The 19,658-nt window shown below is 47.1% G+C and overlaps 2 protein-coding genes across 3 annotated transcripts in view; both read left to right on the forward strand.

Annotated features, from left to right (window-relative positions):
- Window positions 1–19,658, forward strand: part of LOC310837988 (E3 ubiquitin-protein ligase TRIM11-like) — a 1,016,249-nt gene that overhangs the window by 864,904 nt on the left and 131,687 nt on the right. The window lies entirely within an intron of this gene.
- On the forward strand, window positions 210–19,053 carry DXO (decapping exoribonuclease). Of its 2 annotated transcripts, none has more exons than XM_083724880.1 (7): window positions 210–448; window positions 3,392–3,783; window positions 6,005–6,234; window positions 13,420–13,639; window positions 16,907–17,042; window positions 17,541–17,635; window positions 18,690–19,053. In XM_083724880.1, exons 1-7 carry the CDS (start codon window positions 434–436, stop codon window positions 18,829–18,831), a joined length of 1,230 nt encoding a protein of 409 aa, XP_083581006.1. In that variant the 5' UTR covers window positions 210–433; the 3' UTR covers window positions 18,832–19,053. The 2 variants fall into 2 exon arrangements, with proteins under 2 accessions (XP_083581006.1, XP_083581007.1); XM_083724881.1 differs by lacking the exon at window positions 210–448 and adding an exon at window positions 455–724.

Consider the following 19,658-nt stretch of genomic DNA (forward strand, 5'->3'; position numbering starts at 1 on the left):
CCGCCATCTTTATTCCGGGCGGGACGAAGCTACCTCTGACCGACGCTGGCCTAAAGCCGCCATCTCCATTGAGAAACAGGGAACGAAGCCGATCTGGCGGCCATTTTGGACATGGGAAAAAAAAGGGCTTTATCCGCGGGAGGCAGAAGGCGGGCCGCGCTCGCCACCTGCCGGCCGCGCTTTGCGTGGCACCTCCTGGGGTGTTTGTGTATGTGGGCAGGAAATGGGAAGGGCGTTGACTTCGCCTCCCGACTGGCGCCCTGTGATGACGCCATCGCCGTGCGGCCTTAGCAGCCGAAGGAACGGAACGCAGCGATTGTTTTGAGCAAGATGTCGGGCGCTCGGATCTTGTTTGGCTGGTGACACAAAGGAGACGCGCGAGCTGCGTCCCCGCCTCTCTCTCCGCGGCAGCGCGAATCGGCGGTGTCCTGCGATGACGTCACAGAAGGTAAGTACGGGAGCTGGGAGGGCTCAAAAATGAAAGGCTGATTTTTTAAAATTTATTTTTTATGGGGGTGGGTTGTCTTTCCCTGACTGCAAGAGGAGGAGGGAGAGGTCAAAAAACATCTTTGGGCATCTCCCCCAAGTGGGTGCTGGTGTGACCAGGACTCCTGGGTCCCTTGCACAAGAGGAAAGTGCGTGTGAATGTGCTGCGCGCATTCTCCCGGGGGGAGCGCGCCTAGGTTTTGCGGCTGAAGACTGCGGGGAAGAAGAAGGAGGAGAGGTGAGCTGAGGTTCCCCCCGCGGTCCAGCATTGGGTGGAAACTTGCATGGGAAAGAAGAAATGGCGGGAAACGAGGGACGGAAGCAGCCTCCGCTTGAGTTGCTGGCTGCACCGCCAAGCCTTCGCGTCTGCTTGGCGTGCAAGGAGGTCCGGGGGTTCAACAAGCCCCTGGCCTCGGGGGGCTGGGCTGCCGGTACCCCTGGAGAGCCGCTGCTGCAAGTCCGTGTGGCAGGCAGTTCCCGACCCCTGGATGGAGGAGTGGCTGAATGACCACTAGCATCCATTGACAGCCTTATCTAATAATAATAATAATACGGTGGTACCTCGGGTTAAGTACTTAATTCGTTCTGGAGGTCCATTCTTAACCTGAAACTGTTCTTAACCTGAACCACCACTTTAGCTAATGGGGCCTCCTGCTGCCGCCGTGCCACCAAAGCACAATTTCTGTTCTCATCCTGTTCTCATCCTGAAGCAAAGTTCTTAACCTGAAGCACTATTTCTGGGTTAGCAGAGTCTGTAACCTGAAGCGTATGTAACCTGAGGTACCACTGTACAGAGCCTAGGGCTTGCCGATCAGAAGGTCGGTGGTTCAAATCCCTGCGACGGGGTGAGCTCCCGTTGCTCGGTCCCAGTTCCTGCCAACCTAGCAGTTCGAAAGCACGTCAAAGTGCAAGTAGATAAATAGGTACCGCTCCGGTGGGAAGGGAAACGGCATTTCCGTGCGCTGCTCTTGTTTGCCAGAAGTGGCTTAGTCATTCTGGTTACATGACCCGGAAGCTGTACACCGGCTCCCTCAGCCAATAGAGTCGTCCGCGACTGGACCTAATGGTCAGGGGTCCCTTTACCTTACCTCGGGTTACATACAGTTCAGATTACAGACGCTTCAGGTTACAGACTCCTGTAACCCAGAAATAGTACCTCAGGTTAAGAACTTTGCTTCAGAATGAGAACAGAAATCGTGTGGCGGCAGCGGGAGGCCCCATTAGCTAAAGTGGTGCTTCAGGTTAAGAACAGTTTCAGGTTAAGAACGGACCTCCGGAATGAATTAAGTACTTAACCCAAGGTACCACTGTAGTGATAATAATAATAATAATAATAATAATAATAATAATAATAATAATAATAATATATTTATACCCAGTCTATCTGGCTGAGTTTCCCCAGCCACTCTGGGCGGCTCCCAATCGAGTGTTAAAAACAATACAGCCTTAAATATTAAAAACTTCCCTAAACAGGGCTGCCTCCAGATGTCTTTTAAAAATAAGATAGCTGCTTATTTCCTGCTTATCTTATCAAACAATACTTCCCTGCTACTGTGAGAAAGCGCCCCTTATAATGCGGCCCAGCATTGCGACTGGCCTGCCAGAAAGGATTGTTGTAAGGGCATCAGAGATGTTCCCACAGGGAAGTGGATAGCTCTGTCGGTAGAGCCGGAGACCCTGTCTCAGGGTCATGGGTTTGAGCCTCACGTTGGGCAAAATATTCCTGCATTGCAGGGGGTCAGGCTAGATGACCCTCAGGGATCCTTTCCAATTCTGTCAGTCTATGATATAAGGAGGCTGAGTTCACTCCCTGTTGTTGGAACTCAGAATGTTTTTATTTCTTTGAATCTTATTTACCCCCCCTGGTTTCCAGGGGACATGTATGTAAAATATTGTTAGCTTTTGTTTTTGTAAGCTGCTGTGGGTAGGCTTTGCCTTGAAAGGCATAATATTAAAATTTGAAAATGAAAGATAAAAATGTGAAGCATTTAATAAAAAGCTCTGTAGGAGAATACGTATGTGTGTGTGTGCACATGTGTGCGTATTTGATTGCTTATGAGACTCTTAATCTCAGAGTTTGAGTCCCATGTTGGGTGAAAGAGTCCTACGCTGCAGTAGGTTGGACGTGACCACTGGTCTTGCTAGCTAAGGTTGATGGGAGTTGCAGACACAAGTTTGGGGAAGTCTGAACTACCGTATTTTTCGCTCTGTAAGACGCACCAGACCATAGTTTTTGGAGGAGGAAAACAAGAAAAAAAGTATTCTGAATCCCAGAAGCAAGAACAGCGAGAGGGATCGCTGCGCCTGCATTCGCTCCATAAGACGCACACACACTTCCCTTTACAGTCATACCTCGGGTTGTATGTGCTTTGCGCCATCCCGGAAGTAACGGAGCACATTACTTCCAGGTTTCGCCGCTCATGCATGTGCAGACGCTCAAAATGACGTCACGCGCATGCACAGAAGCGGCAAGAGCAGACGTGCCATCGCGTCTTACGTTTCATTCAGGATGCGAACGGTGCTCCGGAACGGATCCCGTTTGCATCCTGAGGTACCACTGTACTTTTTAGGAGGGAAAAAGTGCGTCTTATAGAGCAAAAAATACGGTGGATGATCTTCGTGGTCCCTTTCAACTCGGCAGCTCTGTGAATTTAATAGCAAAAGGCCCAGAGTTTAGATGTCCCCTTCGCCCCTGACCATTTAACATGTGGCTTGAGAGGATTCCCAAACGCACTGTTTGTGGGTGCGACTTATATGTGCTGAAGGATGCGATTTCTGAGTGCATGTTCTTGTTGAGAGGGGTAAGCAGAGCATTAAAGAAACCGTTTTAATCACACGGTTATCTGACCACGCAAGGGCGTCTTTTTCGGAGTGTTTTACTATCTCTTTCCCTTGTCGATTGCAGGCCCTGATGAAGACCGCTCTCGACACCAGGACTCACGACCGGGAGGACGACACGCCCAGAGACTGCGGCGCCAAGCGCCAGAGGAGCGATGCCAAGGCTCCCCTCACGTTGCCCGTCACTCCGTCTCGCTACGATGCCCCTTTCCCCTTTTACCGGCGGCCGGCTCAGCTGGGACACTTTTCCCTGGACGCCCAGCGCTGTTACCACGGGGACGCTCGCCGCCTGCGCTACTATGCCCCGCCCCCTGTCGAAGGCCCCTCCCCCGGCTTCGACCTGCGCGACGGCTACCGCGACCGCTATGTGAAGCAGGATGAGACCGTCCGCGAGGGGCTGGAGCACTTGCTGAGGTGGATCACCCATAACCGGAAGCAGCTGCAGACTGAGGACAAAGGGTGAGGAAGGGCACAATTCTCGGTCTGTCTCTCCTTCCTTTCTCTCCCCGCATAAGAGAAAGGAAGGGTTAATGGAGGATCAGGTTATCGGGGACTAGTATATACCATAGCTGTCAACCGTCCCTTATTTGGCGGGAAAGCCCCTTATCCCAGCGCTGTGTCCTGCTGCTATCCCTTATTGATGATGTCCCTTAAATTTCCTGTGTTTCAAAGGAAGCAGCTCCTCTCCCTCCCTCCCCACTGGCCAGGGAGGAGGGAGGCTCCAACTGTGTTGCTTGGCTGTGTTGCTCACCCAATAAGGAGTCTAAGAACGACTGGTGGGTGGAGCTTGCATGCCTTGTGCTTATCAAATTGGCCGTGTTGCCTGTGGACTCGCCTTTGCTCATTGCTTCCTAGCGGAGAGGTGACGATGGTTTTCCTTGCTGCATCCCCTTTGCCGGGTTGCTGCGCTGTGGGAACCACCGCTTGAGGCTTCGTTTGGCTGCTGGCTGGGCTTTCTGCCTTTGGCTCGGAGGGACTCAGAAGTTGAACATACCTGTGCCTGGGAAATCCCTTATTTTGGCTGCTGATCCCTTATTTTCGAGGCTGCTGGTCCCTTATTTTCAAATCTGTAAGTTGACAGCTATGGTATATAAATGGACTATGTTTCGTCTCCGCCATTCCGGCAGCGCTCTGCTTACGTTGTTAGGAAGCTGCTTCTTATTTTATTTATTTTTATTTATTAAATTTGCCCTTCATCGAAATAAGCAGCTATCTTCTTTTTAAAAGGCATCTGAAGGCAGCCCTGTTTAGGGAAGTTTTTAATATTTAAGGCTGTATTGTTTTTAACACCCGATTGGGAGCCGCCCAGAGTGGCTGGGGAAACTCAGCCAGATGGGCGGGGGATAAATAATAAATTATTATTATTTATTATCCATAGATCTCAGGGCGGTTCACAACATAAAAATGCAAGATAAAAGCACAAATAATAAAAACAGAATTTATTTATTTATTTATTTAAACAAAAAAAACCAAACACAAGCCAGACCATCTAATATATAGCATTGCCTAGCCTTGACTGGAAATAGCTCCCCAGGACCTTGGGCCAATCCATTTGGTCCTTTTAAATCGGGAGGTCAACAATCAGACTGGGGACCGTGCACCTGTAATGCGAGTGCTGCTTTGTTGAGCAATGATCTTTCCCTCTGCGTTTTGCCTGGCGTCTAAAGGTGTGCAAGGAAGGCACCAGGTGAGCTTCCCTGGGGAGAGCACTCTGCAAATGGGGAGCCACTGCAGAGAAGGCCCTGTTCTCGTGTTGCCACTATCCATACTAATAAAATAATGATAATAACCCGTCTGACTGGGTTGCCTCAGCCACTCTGGGTGCGTCCCAACAAAAAAATAGTAAAAACACAATTAAAAAGGTAAAGGACCCCTGGACGGTTAAGTCCAGTCAAAGGCGACTATGGGGTTGCGGCGCTCATCTCCCTTTCAGGCCGAGGGAGCCGGCGTTTGTCCACAGACAGCTTTCTGGGTCATGTGGCCAGCAGGACTAAACCGCCTCTGGCACAATGGGACACCGTGACGGAAACCAGAGCGCATGGAAATGCCATTTATCTCCCCGCCACAGCGGTACCTATTTATCTACTTGTACTGACGTGCTTTTTTAAAAAAAACAAAACAAAATGAAACATTTTTATTAAGTTGTCCATTTTAACAATCCAATCAAATCACATTCAATCTTCCAAATTATTATACATATCAAATAATCCAAATATTCGGGGGAGCTCTGATCATCTCATATTTCTACTGCTTTTCATAGTCTGTACTGGCGTGCTTTTGAACTGCCAGGTTGGCAGAAGCTGGGATAGAGCAACGGGAGCTCACTCCGTCGCAGGGATTCGAACCTTCGATCGGCAAGCCCCAAGAGGCTCAGTGCTTTAGACCACAGCGCCACCCGTGTCCCTATGTCACCCATCTGAGTGGGTTGCCCCAGTGGCTCCCAACAAAAAAATTAGTAAAAGCACAGGCTGAAAACTTCTTTGAACAGGGCAGCCTTCAGATGTCTTCTTAAAACCATATGCAGAGTGGTGTCTGCAGGTTCCTATGTGCCCATTAGGGCTTCCTTGGTGACCCCTGCTTTCACCAGAGTTTGACTTTGTCGGCCTTAGAATACTGAGGAACGGCCCCTGCAGCTCGTGCTTTGCTCTTTTTAACAGTTTTGTCTCTCCCCGCTTTGCAGGCGGCCACTGAATGCCGACTTTGTGACGTGGCGGGGGCATCTCACCAAAGTGCTGACCACGCCCTACGAAAATCAGGACGGTTGGCTGCTGGCAGTGAGCCTCTTCCGCGGGACTCTGTACATCAGCGAAGTTGAGACGGAGGCCGCCCGGAGGCAGCGGGAGCAGCGCACGGACCTGCTGAAGGAGCTCATGTACATGGGCTACAAGTTTGAGCAGTACATGTGCTCTGGTAAGGATGCCAGAGGCCTCTAAACCATAGCTGTCAACCGTCCCTTATTTGGCGGGAAATTCCCTTATCCCAGCGCCGTGTCCCGCTGCTGTCCCTTATTGATGATGTCCCTTAAATTTCCCGGGTTTCAAAGGAAGCAGCTCCTCTCCCTCCCTCCCTGCCGGCCAGGGAGGAGGGAGGCTCCAACTGTGTTGCTTGGCTGCGTTGCTCACCCAATAAGGAGTCTAAGAACGACTGGGGGTGGAGCTTCCATGCCTTGTGCTGGTCAAATCGGCTGCGTTGCCTGGGGACTCGCCTTTGCTCAGCGCTTCCCAGCGGAGAGGTGATGGTGGTTTTCCTTGCTGCATCCCCTTTGCCGGGTTGCTGCGCTGTGGGAACCACTGCTTGAGGCTTTGTTTGGCTGCTGGGCTGGCTGGGCTTTCTGCCTTTGGCTCTGGAGCTGGTTGACTAAAATCCTTTATTTTGGCTTCTGGTCCCTTATTTTCGAGGCTGCTCTGTTTGATTGCTACCACCTGGGCCGTAGCTTTCCCATGGGAATAACTCAGCTTGACCTTGACTGCTAGATAACTTTGGAATGAGTGGCGCAAAAAGAAAGGGATTAAGAACCAGACAAACAACTCTGACAACCGTAACTGCAGCCTCACAAGCACGCAGATCATCTGTGCCCACTTTGCCCTCGGAGGAAAAAGTTACCTCCCTGTCACAGGCAGGGGAGGAAGAAACTGAGGATTTACAACTAGAAGAGATGGCCTCAGGAGGATCTGGTTCTGTATTAGAGAGAATTCTTGAGAAATTGGAGTCTTTGGAGAGGAAAGTTGATCAACAAACTGCGAAAATTGACCTTAATACAGAAACTTTAAACAAATTATCTGGGCAAGTTGCACAGAATGCACAAGCAATCGGACAACTGAAGGAGGCTGCAGGTGAAAATCAGAAACTGGCCGAAGAGACCAGCCAAAGAGTGGGAGAGTTGGAAAAAGAAGTAAGGCCGCTCAGTAAGCAGGTTGGGGAACACCAGACCTATCTCTCCATGTTGGAACTTCGGAACAGGGAGATTAATTTAAGGATAAGATCGATACCAGAAGTGGAAGAAGGTAATCTAGCTGAGTTTCTGACCAAAGAATTCTCCAAGTTCTGGGGTCTAGAGGAGGAAGACTTTAAAATTGTGTCAGCCTTCAGACTTGGAAGACTTACAAAGAGAGAAAGGCCCAGAGACTGTTTGATTACGTTGAGATCAAAGGAGGAAAGGGACAAGATTTTGGGCCTGCACTACGGAAGCTCCTTGAACATTTCGGACAAAAGAATTGAGATTTTTAAGGACATTCCTAAACAGCTGTTGGATCTTAGATCTGAATATTTGGACTTAGTAAAACTGCTGAGAAGTAACTCAATCATCTTTAGGTGGGACTTTCCCCAAGGACTATCTTTTACCTTTAGAGGGAAGAAGATTAAAATTAGAACTTTGGAAGATAGGGATAAGTTTTTGACTGCCTACGGAGAGGACCTTCATAAAGGACTTGAACTACCCTCAGGGTCTGAACCACCACAGGTGCCTGTACCTCAGAACCCTGAAGACCCACAGAACAAAACACCATCCCAAGGAAACTAAACAGATCTATCCAGGATGTCTCTGCAACTTTTAAGTTGGAATATAAATGGCTGTAACAGTCCGGAAAAAAGGAAGAAAATCTTTCACATATTAAAAAAGGAGCAACTAGACATTACTTGTTTACAAGAAACACATGTGACTAGGCTCCACAGAAAAATATTGGTAAATAAAAGGTTAGGCCAAGAATTTATATCTTCGGACTTAGTTAAGAAGAGAGGAGTGGTGATATATGCAAAGGAGAGCCTCTCACCAAAATTTTTATTTAAAGATGAACATGGAAGAATTTTGGCAATTGAAATACAGCACCAAGGAGAGAAAATTTTGATATTAGGAATCTACGCTCCAAATGAAGGGAAATCAGAATTCTACAAGAAGTTGCATGAGATTATGCTGGATTATCTGGACTATGATAACATCATTATGATGGGAGATATGAATGGGATCGTTTCTACAAACATGGATAGGTCACAAAGCCAAAAGGTTACTAAAGAAGGCAGACTACCAAAGACCTTTTTTGAAATGACAGACAACATGGACTGGATTGATATATGGAGGACAAAGAACCCCTTAGGGAAAGAAGGAACATTTTTCTCTGAAGCCCAACTGACTTGGACAAGAATTGACCAAATATGGATTTCTAGAGGTCTGGCTCCTAAGGTGAAGAAAGTGGAAATCTGCCCAAAGACCTGCTCCGATCATAACGCGTTGAAAATGGACATGACATTATTACCAACCGGCTCCTTTAGATGGAAGATGAATGACAACTTGTTTAGAGATCAGGAGATTATCAAGAAGGCCGAAAAAACAATAAAGGACTATTTTGAGATAAATTTGAACACTGCTGTGGAAAAAAGAACAATCTGGGACGCAAGCAAAGCTGTGATGAGAGGGTTCTTGATACAACAGAACGCCATAAAGAAAAGACTACAAAATGAGAAAAAGGACAAGATTTTGGGGAAAATTAAAGAGTTAGAGAAGAAACTAAGAGTAAACCCGAAGTCACAGCCGATTTTGAGAGAAATTAAACTTCATCAGGCACAATATTCCAAACTGATAAATCAGGAAATAGAATGGAAGATTAAATCAATGAAACAAAAAACATTTGAATCGGCTAATAAATGTGGGAAACTGCTGGCTTGGCAGTTGAAGAAGAGACAAAAGCTGAACATAGTAACAAATTTGGAAATAGAAGGAAGGAATATTCAGAACCCGGTGGAAATTAGAAAATGTTTCCAGAAATATTTTAAGAAATTATACACTCAAGGGCCACAAAAGGAGGAAGAGATTGCAAAATTTTTGGAGAAAAATGGACTTAAAAAACTATCACAAGAAAATAGATCACTCCTGAATAGTAAAATAACACGACTAGAGATAGAACAGGCCATTCAGAATATGAAGTTGGGCAAGTCTCCAGGGCCAGATGGCTTGACCTCCAAGTACTATAAGACATTAAGTGACTATTTGATTCAACCACTGATGGAGGTCAGCAATGAAATTATGGAGGGAAAGAAGGCGCCTGAATCGTGGAAGGAAGCTTTCATCACATTGATACCAAAATCAGAAACTGAAAAGACACAACTTAAGAACTACCGTCCCATTTCCCTTTTAAATGTGGATTACAAAATATTTGCTGACGTTTTGGCAGGAAGACTCAAAAGAGTTTTAAATGAGATAATTCATAAAGACCAGGCAGGCTTTCTCCCAGGAAGACATTTATTTGCTAATACAAGGAACATTATTGACATTTTGGAACTTTTGCAAACAAATATTAACACTAAAGCAGTTCTAATTTTTATAGACGCGGAGAAGGCCTTCGATAACATTTCTTGGAAATTTATGAAGGGGAATTTAAAAGAAATGGGAGTGGGGCGGGGTTTTGAAAATGGGATTGACGCGATTTATTCAGAACAAAAGGCAAAACTGATAGTCAACAATGTGGTTACAGAAGAGTTTAAGATTGAAAAAGGGACACGACAAGGCTGCCCGATTTCCCCCTTGCTGTTTATTTCTGTCCTGGAGGTGCTCTTGAACTTGATTAGAGGGGACCGGTTGGTGCAAGGGATTCAGATCGGAGTGAAACAATATAAACTTAAAGCTTTTGCAGATGACCTTGTTTTGACATTGCAAGAGCCAGAATCTAGTACAAAAAGAGTGTTACAATTGATTCAGGATTTTGGTCAGGTAGCGGGCTTTAAACTAAACAAACAGAAAACTAAGGTGTTGGGAAAAAACTTGACAGATGCAGAGTCAGAACGGTTTCAGAGAGAAACAGAACTAACTGTGGTTAAAAAAGTAAAGTACCTAGGGGTAAACATAACAGCAAAAAATCTGAGTCTATTTAAGGATAATTATGAAAAATGTTGGTCTGAAATTAAGAGAGACTTGGACAGTTGGTCAAAATTGAAGCTTTCTTTGTTAGGCCGAATTGCTGCTATTAAGATGAATGTATTGCCTAAGATGTTGTTTTTGTTTCAAACATTGCAAATTGTGGATAAGACGGAGTGCTTCAGGAAGTGGCAGAGAGATATTTCTAAATTTGTCTGGCAGGGCAAAAAGCCCAGAATTAAGTTTAAGATATTAACTGATGCGAAAGAAAGAGGGGGCTTTGCCCTGCCAGACTTAAGGTTGTACTACGAAGCCGCAGCTTTCTGCTGGCTAAAAGACTGGCTACTTCTAGAGGACACTGATGTGTTAGATTTAGAAGGTTTTAACAATGCATTTGGTTGGCATGCATACTTATGGTATGACAAAGTTAAGATCAATAAGGCCTTTAAGAACCATATTGTCAGGAAAGCAGTGTTTAATGTCTGGACAAAATACAAAGACCTATTGGAAAATAAAACTCCAAGATGGCTATCACCTCTGGAGGCTAAGGCCCGAAAAAGACCCAATATGGAGGCCAAATGGCCGAAATATTGGGAAATAATAGAGAAAGAGGGCAACAATTGGAAATTGCAGAGTTTGGAAAAAATGAAAGACAAAGTGCGAGACTGGTTACATTACGCTCAGATTCAAGAAATTTTTAAAAAGGATAAAAAGCTAGGATTCCAGGTGGAGAAATCGAAGTTGGAAACAGAATTGTTAGAACCTAAGACTAAAGTACTTTCAAGAATGTATAACTTGCTGTTGAAATGGAATACACAAGATGAAATGGTTAAGTCGGCCATGATAAAGTGGGCACAGGATATTGGGCATAATATTATGTTTGAGGATTGGGAAAGGTTGTGGACCACGGGGATGAACTTCACGGCATGTAATGCTCTGAAGGAAAATGTAATGAAAATGATATATAGGTGGTACATGACCCCAGTTAAACTAGCCAAAATATGCCATGTGCCAGACAACAAATGTTGGAAATGTAAGGAAAATGAAGGAACATTCTTTCACCTCTGGTGGACTTGTCCCAGGGTGAAGGTCTTCTGGGAAATGATATATAATGAGCTGAAAAAGGTATTTAAGTATACCTTCCTTAAGAAACCAGAGGCCTTCCTCCTGGGCATTGTCGGCCAGATGGTGCCAAAGAAGGATCGAACATTCTTTTTGTACGCAACAGCAGCAGCAAGGATACTTATTGCCAAGAAGTGGAAAACTCAAGATTTACCCACTCTGGAAGAATGGCAGATGCAGCTGATGGACTATATGCAACTGGCTGAGATGACTGGCAGAATTCGAGACCTGGGAGAAGAGAGGGTTGAAGAAGATTGGAGGAAATTTAAGACTTATTTACAAAAATATTGTGATTTGGTGGAAAGTTAAGTAGGATGTTTGATCATAAATAATTGGCCACCACAAAATCGGATCGAAATGGGATGTAAAGTGAGATTAAGAGAAATTAATTTACAGAGGATTATATTTAAATAAGTGGTTATAAAATTTGCAAACTAGATGATAAATTGCTGGGAAAAATTTATGATGATGAAAATGGCAGCGGGAGATGTGAGGAAGTCCAAAGAAGTCATGAAAACTCTGTTGAGATAAAAGAAAGGTTGTTTATCTTTGTACTTTATTTTGTAAAAACTCCTAATAAAAATTTATTAAAAAAAAAAAAATATTTTCGAGGCTGCTGGTCCCTTATTTTCAAATCTGTAAGTTGACAGCAATGCCTGGTCTGAGCGTACGGCTCGGTTTTGGGCAGCGGTATTGAGAGCCAATGTGGTGTAGTGGTTAGCGTGTTGGACTAGGACCTGAGATACCAGGGTTCAAGCCTCCACTCGGCCACAAAGCTCGCTAGGTGACCCTGGGGCAAGTCACTCTCTCTTGGCCTACCTTGCAGGGATGTTGGGAGGATGAAATGGAGATAACCACGTACGCCGTCTTGAGCCCCGTGGAGGAAAGGTGGGATAGAAATAAAATAAATGAATCAAAATCGGAGCTTTTCAGTTTAGAGCCGCGGTTCTTAAACATTTTTCCTCTGGGCCACACTTTCAGAATAAAAATTTGCTCGTGCCTTTGCAAATTTTTAAGCGATTAAGAAATACATTGAAAACACAGCTAGGATTGTCCTCAGCCTCACTTTATGCTCTCATTTTGATATCCATATTTTGCAAATAAAAACGATTATTTCTATACTGTACTACATTGAAATGTTGAAATATTTGATAGTCCTTGAATTTCCCCACTATGCTTACCATCCTCTGCTGCCATGCCCTTTGAGAACCACTGTTTTAGAGTAAAGATGAATAATAATAATAATAATAATTTTTTATTTCTACCCCGCCCTTCCCGGTTCAAAAACCGGGCTCAGGGCAGCTAGCAACAAATTTAAAACACTTAATTGTAAAAGCAGCATAAAATACAGTATAAAAACATGAATAACAATAAAATTCAAAAATCAATTTAGGGGAAATAAGCATCAGATAATAAGTTGTAGTTGGGGGCATAAGACGGGTAGAAAAAGGCTGCATGGGGTGGAAAAGTGGGTGTGCCTTTCTCATCATAAGAAGATCTTCAGGTTCATCCCCTTTAAGCCTAAGGGTGAGAGACTCAGGATAAACACAGGAAGGGAGTTCTTTAGTGCATAGTTGAACTATGGAACTCAATGTTGTAAGATGCAGTGATGGCTGCCAACTTGGATGGCTTTAAAAGATCAGACAGATCCACATTGTGCCTCTTTTGTCTCTGGAGAACACTCACTCTCAACTGTGGTCGTCAAAAGGGCCTGAACAAATCCAAGAACCAATTAATGAGCTTAAAATATACTTCTAACCTGTTGAATTACAGAGGCGTCGGAAGTTGTGTGCTGTGTCTTTTGCTAGGGAGTCTTCCCCCTTTCTCGAATGCGAATCGCCCAGAAGATGGGAGTAAATGTCTCCTTATTGTGAGAGCAAGTGTGGTGTAGTGGTTAAGAGTGGCAGACTCATAATCTGGTGAACCGGGTTCGCTTCCCTGCTCCTCCACATGCAGCTGCTGGGTGACCTTGGGCCAGTCACACTTCTCTGAAGTCTCTCAGCCCCACTCACCTCACAGAGTGTTTGTTGTGGGGGAGGAAGGGAAAGGAGAATGTTAGCCGCTTTGAGACTCCTGAAGGGGAGTGAAAGGCGGGATATCAGATCCAAACTCTTCTTCTTCTGCTCCAGATACTCCAGACGGGACTCCGGATCCGACGGGGGTGGTGAACACAAACGAGGCTTTCTGCATCGTGATCCGGACCCGGCTGGGAACCCACTCGCTGCTGTTCTCGGGAGAGGTGGACTGCACGGACCCCCGGAGCCCCTGGCCCGACCCTCCAAGCTGTTACGTGGAGCTGAAGACCAGCAAAGTCATGCATAGCCCAGCTCAGAGGAAGAGTTTTTACAGGTGAGGTGGGCGGGGAGATGAAAAGCAGGGAAACTATGGAGTCTTCTCCCTTTCCACAAAAAAAAACCCCCCAGGTACTGCAAAGACGTTTCGGAACTACAACTTCCATCATCATCATCACCACAAATTTTTATTTATGCCCCGCCCTCCCCAGCCAAGACCGGGCTCAGGGCGGCTAACAAACAATAATAAAAACAAGTTGATTAAAATACAATTTAAAAAAATATTAGAATACAACATTAAAACATTAGGATGCAGCCTCTTCACAGGAGGAGAAAGGAAAAAGAAAGAGGGGGAGGGAATCAAACTGATTCTAAGCCAAAGGCCAGGTGGAACAACTCTGCCCTACAGAAAGAAATCAGATCCTGGTCTCATGAGGCAGAGTATTCCACCAGGCAGGAGCCAGTGTTGAGAAGGCCCTGGCTCTGGTTGAGGCTAATCTAACTTCCTTAGGGCCTGGGATCACTAGGGTGTTGCTATTTATGAACCTTAGGGTTCTCCATTGGGCATACCAGGAGAGGCGGTCCCGTAGATACGAGGGTGCTAGGCCGTGAAGGGCTTTAAAGGTCAAAACCAGCACCTTGAATCCTGACCCAGTACTCCACCGGAAGCCAGTGCAGCTGGAAAAGCACTGGGTGAATATGCTCCCATGGCAGAGACCCCGTGAGGAGCCTCGCTGCAGCATTCTGCACCCGCTGGAGTTTCTAGGACAGCTTCAAGGGCAGCCCCGCGTAGAGCGACTTACAGTAGTCATGACTATTGTCCATGCTGCCTAGGTTCTGATGGAAGTAGGAGTTCAGTATCGCCTGGAAGTTCAGGGATTCTCCCCCATCGCCTTAAACAGGCTTCTGCCTTCAACCAGCCTAGCCGTAATGCCACCCAGGCCGTTTTTCCGGAATGCAAATCTACCACTTCTCAGCTCCTCTTTCTAAGACTCAGAATAAGGTGTATGAGAGTCCCGGACTGTCTCTACAGCAAAGTTCAGGGGATCTTACTAAGATTTTTTTAAAAAACGTGTGCTTGCTGGTGGCTCTCTCACCCTTAGTAATTTCCCCCCAGGAAGATGTCTTCAACCTTTTAACCACTTTCTCTGTCAGAGGACTGGACCTCTTACTGTCTTTCTAATTTGTTGTTAGCAGAGGGCTGGTCTTGCAGCCTGCATGCAGGCAGCTGCCTGACCGTGCTGGGGAAAAGGAGGTAGGTCTGGGTGGTATCTCGGAGTTGCCGCCAAGACCATATAACACAGTCAGGGGGTTTGGGCTGGGTGTCCATCAGTATGCGGATGATACCCATCTCTACCTCTCTTTCAAATCAGAACCAGTGAAGGCGGTGAAGGTCCTGTGTGAGTGTCTGGAGGCAGTTGGAGCATGGATGGCGGCTAACAGATTGAGGTTGAATCCTGACAAGACAGAGGTCCTGTTTTGGGGGGACAGGAGGCAGGCGGGTGTGGAGGACTCCCTGGTCCTGAATGGGGTAACTGTGCCTCTGAAGGACCAGGTGTACAGCCTGGGAGTCATTTTGGACTCAAAGCTGTCCATGGAGGCAAAGGTCAATTCTGTGTCCAGGGCAGCTGTTTATCAGCTCCATCTGGTACGCAGGCTGAGACCCTACCTGCCCACAGACTGTCTCGCCAGAGTGGTGCATGCTCTGGTTATCTCTCACTTGGACTACTGCAATGCACTCTATGTGGGGCTACCTTTGAAGGTGACCCGGAAACTACAACTAACCCAGAATGCGGCAGCTAGACTGTGACTGGGAGCAGCCACTGAGACCATATAACACTGGTCTTGAAAGACCTACATTGGCTCCCAGTATGTTTCCGAGCACAATTAAAAGTGTTGGTGCTGACCTTTAAAGCCCTAAACAGCCTCAGTCCTGTATACCTGAAGGAGCGTCTCCACCCCCATCGTTCAGTCTGGACACTGAGGTCCAGCTCTGAGGGCCTTCTGGTGGTTCCCTTCCAGCAAGATTTGAGGTTACAGGGAACCAGGCAGAGGGCCTTCTCAATAGTGGCACCCGCCCTGTAGAATGCCCTCCCACCAGATGTCAAGGAAATAGACAACTATCTGACTTTTAGAAGGCATCTGAAGGCAGCCCTGTTTAGAGAAGTTTTTAATGTTTGATGTTTTATCGTGGTTTTTAATATTCTCTTACGAGCTGCCCAGAGTGGCTAGGGAAACCCAGCCAGATGGGCAGGGTATAAAAAATAAATTATTATTATCTGGTTTTCAGCATCATGATATATCACCAGGTATATATCATGATGTCTGTAACAAGGATGGAGCTATGTAGAGGCACTGGCTGGCTTCATGGTTTTCCCGCTTTGTGATTTTTCCACAACACACACCATGATTCGCAATATATTGCCAGGTCCAAAATTATGAAGCCGATAGCACAATATGGACTTGGGACAATATATGTCCCAATATGGTTTGGTACAATATATCACCCAGCCTTAATGGAATGATGGCCTAAATAAGCAAGGGACCAGTGGCCTTTTCGGTGTTAAAGGGACCCCTGACCGTTAGGTCCAGTCGTGGCCGACTCTGGGGTTGCGGCGCTCATCTCGCTCTACTGGCTGAGGGAGCCGGCGTACAGCTTCTGGGTCATGTGGCCAGCATGACTAAGCCGCTTCTGGTGAACCAGAGCAGCACACGGAAACGCCGTTTACCTTCCCGCCTATTTATCTACTTGCACTTTGATGTGCTTTTGAACTGCTAGGTTGGCAGGAGGAGGGACCGAGGAATGGGAACTCACCCCGTTGCAAGGATTTGAACCGCCGACCTTCTGATCAGCAAGTCCTAGGCTCTGTGGTTTAACCCACAGCACCACCCGCGTCCCTTTTCGGTGTTAGTGGACTACAACTCCTGCCATCCCTGGCCACTGGCTATTCTGCATGGGGCTGATGGGAGCTGGAGTCCAGCAACATCTGGCGGGCCTTAAGGGGTTGTATCCTACAAAGAACTTCTGTCTTTGCAACAGGACTCTCTCCCCCCAAAAAGCCTCCCCCCCATCCACTTTAAGAGCTTGGGGGAAATCCCCAGAACAGATTTCTTTTGGGGGGGTGGCACATGAGGCAAGGCGAAGGAAGTTGATGACTTTGTTGGACGCAGCCCTTCGTCTCCACCCCAAGACAGACCTCGAGTCTGTTTCTGAGCGTAGCATCAGTACTTGGGGAGGAAGACGGCCGAGCGCTCGTGAGATCTCAAGGAGGGCAGCCAAAGAGGGCAGAGGGATTGGATGAGCCAGCTTCTCTCTTCTTCCCAGGCACAAGATGATCAAGTGGTGGGCTCAGTCTTTTCTGCCCGGAGTGTCTCGGATCGTGGCCGGGTACCGGGGGCCAGATGGCTCCATCGTGGAACTGGAGACATTTGAGACGATGAAGATCTTCCAGCTCATTAGGGTGAGTCCAGCCCAGTCCAGCCAGGCTGAGATCTTGGATTCCTCCCTTTCATCCTAACCTCTCCCGGCTCCAAGGGAAAAGGTGGGGCGGGTTGGTGCACTAATTCTTCCTCCAGAGCGGCTCTCTATAAGGGTTCAACGGGTGATCAGTGGTTACAGGGAACTCCTGTGAAACTGCACTCAAAGTGAAAGTGCATCTTCCACAGAGGTTGCTGTAAGAGCCAGTCAGCTGGCAGACTTCAGGCTTGATGAATTGCTCGTTCACCATAACTCCCAAGGTACGCCGGGACAAAGCAGGAGTTTAGGTACAGAAGCACAGGTGGTCAGGTGCGCACTTCAGAACTGAAAACACACACCTGCTCCTCTCGGGCATTGGCTTTCAGCACCAGAACTGTGTTTGGGGAAGGCTGAATTAGAGGGACCAAGGAGCCAGTCTCTGCCTAAGGCAGTTCCAGGTTGTATCACCCCTAAAATAACCTCCCTCCTTTCTCCTGGGCAGGAGGACCCGGGCTGCTGGAAGCCGGCGGTGTGCATGAACTTTTGCGCAGCGTTCCTCGGCTTTGTGAAGAAAGTGGTGACCGAAGACAATCCAAAGTAAGTAGTCATGGTGGCCGAGGCCAGTGGGAGTTTGCAGTCCAAAGGGGAGCAGGCTGATGACGGCCGGTTAAGTAGAGGAGGAAAACGAAATGGGAAGACTAGAGTGAAAGTGGGCCTCCTAGCAAGGGAGAGCAACTTCTTGGCTATTCCGCCTGGCCTTTAATTTGAATTCAGCCTGATCTTTTACAGTGGTACCTCTAGATATGAACGGGATCCCTTCCGGAGCCCCGTTCGCATCTAGAAGCAAACTTAACTAGCCACAGCACGTCTGCGCACGCACCCACGCGTTGCTTTTCGCCGCTTCTGTGCATGCATGTGACGTCATTTCATTTGAGCGTCTGCGCAAGCGGCGAAACCCAGAACTCAAACACGCTCAACCCGAAGCGCATTCAACCCGAGGTATGACTGTATTTCCCTTCCCTTCTCTTCCCTCCCCCTCCCCTTTTATGAAGATCACCCGCTCTGAGATCCCACAGCTAATTCTCCCCTGGCTTCCTCGCTGGCCCAACTAGGACAAATTCAGCCAACTAGCCCTGGGGATTATCTAATGCTTATTAGATGGATTTCCCCTAAATTGATTTCTGAACTTTGAATTTTATTGTTATTCAAGTTTTTATACTGTACAGTGGTTCCTCTGGTTACATACGCTTCAGATTACATACGCTTCAGGTTACACACTCCGCTAACCCAGAAATAGTGCTTCAGGTTAAGAACTTTGCTTCAGGATGAGAACAGAAATCGTGCTCCAGCGGCACTGCAGCAGCAGGAGGCCCCATTAGCCAAAGTGGTGCTTCAGGTTAAGAACAGTTTCAGGTTAAGAACGGACCTCCAGAACGAATTAAGTACTTAACCCGAGGTACCACTGTATTCAAGTTTTTACACTGTATTTTATGCTGCTTTGACAATTAAGTGTTTTAAATTTGTTATTAGCCGCCCTGAGCCCGGTTTTCGAACCGGGAAGGGCGGGGTATAAATAAAAAATTGTTATTTATTATTAGCCTCCCTTTCAGAGGATCCTCACGTTGTACCTGCTGCTTTCTCCTTTTTCCAGGTTGGTCCACCTCTTTGCCTGGGAGCCTGGCCACCCCGTCTCCTTCACGGTGCACCGGGACTCTGAGCACACCTTCCTGCCCGACTGGTACGTGGAGGCGCTGAGCAGCGAGAAGCCCTCGACTCCGCACATCCCAGACTGATGGGCTGCAGCTGGAGGGAGAAGCTGGATTTTTTTGTATCTGGAGTGGGCAACGCAGGGTGGGCGGTTAAACACACACATACACACACAGCAGACACAAGGAGGCTGGCACCTGGTGCTCAGAAAGTCAGGGACGTCGTGCCTGGGAGGGCCCCCTACCCCCCCCCCCACATCATCACAATGAAGGAGGGACAGGGCAATAAACTATTATCGTAAACACAAATGTCTCCTAGCAGTGCTTAGTGAAGGGATTGCGTCTTGCTCTGGTTTATCAGTAAGGGCTTCTTTAAGGACAGTGGGGATAGAGGGAGGTGGTTTGTCAATACAGTGGCACCTTGGGTTACAGTCGCTTCAGGTTCCAGACTCCGCTAACCCAGAAATAGTACCTTGGGTTAAGAACTTTACCTCAGGATGAGAACAGAGTGGGAGGCCCCATTAGCTCAAGTGGTACCTCAGGTTAAGAATAGTTTCAGGTTAAGAACGGACCTCCGGAACGAATTAAGTTCTTAACCCGAGGTACCACTGTAAGTAAGTTTGATCCGTGGCAGCTCACATAAGGGAATAAGCCTTTGTCTGGTTCTACACAACGGTCTGCAGAGATTTAAAAAGCAGTATTGCGTCTTCCCCCTCAGCCTTCTCCAGGTTAAACATGCCCTTCAACCTTTTCTCACAGGGCTTACCGTCCATAAGATTGTCTTTATTGCCCTCCCATGAACCCAACTTGTCCACATCCTCCTTTTTTAAAGTAGTATCTCCAGCAGTGGACCCAATGAGACTCCAGACAAGGTCTGAGTAGTGCAGGATAACAGTGAAACACTCACTTCTGCT

The sequence above is a fragment of the Podarcis gaigeae genome, assembly GCF_964106915.1.
Source record: "Podarcis gaigeae genome assembly, chromosome: 2".
Taxonomy (NCBI): domain Eukaryota; kingdom Metazoa; phylum Chordata; class Lepidosauria; order Squamata; family Lacertidae; genus Podarcis; species Podarcis gaigeae.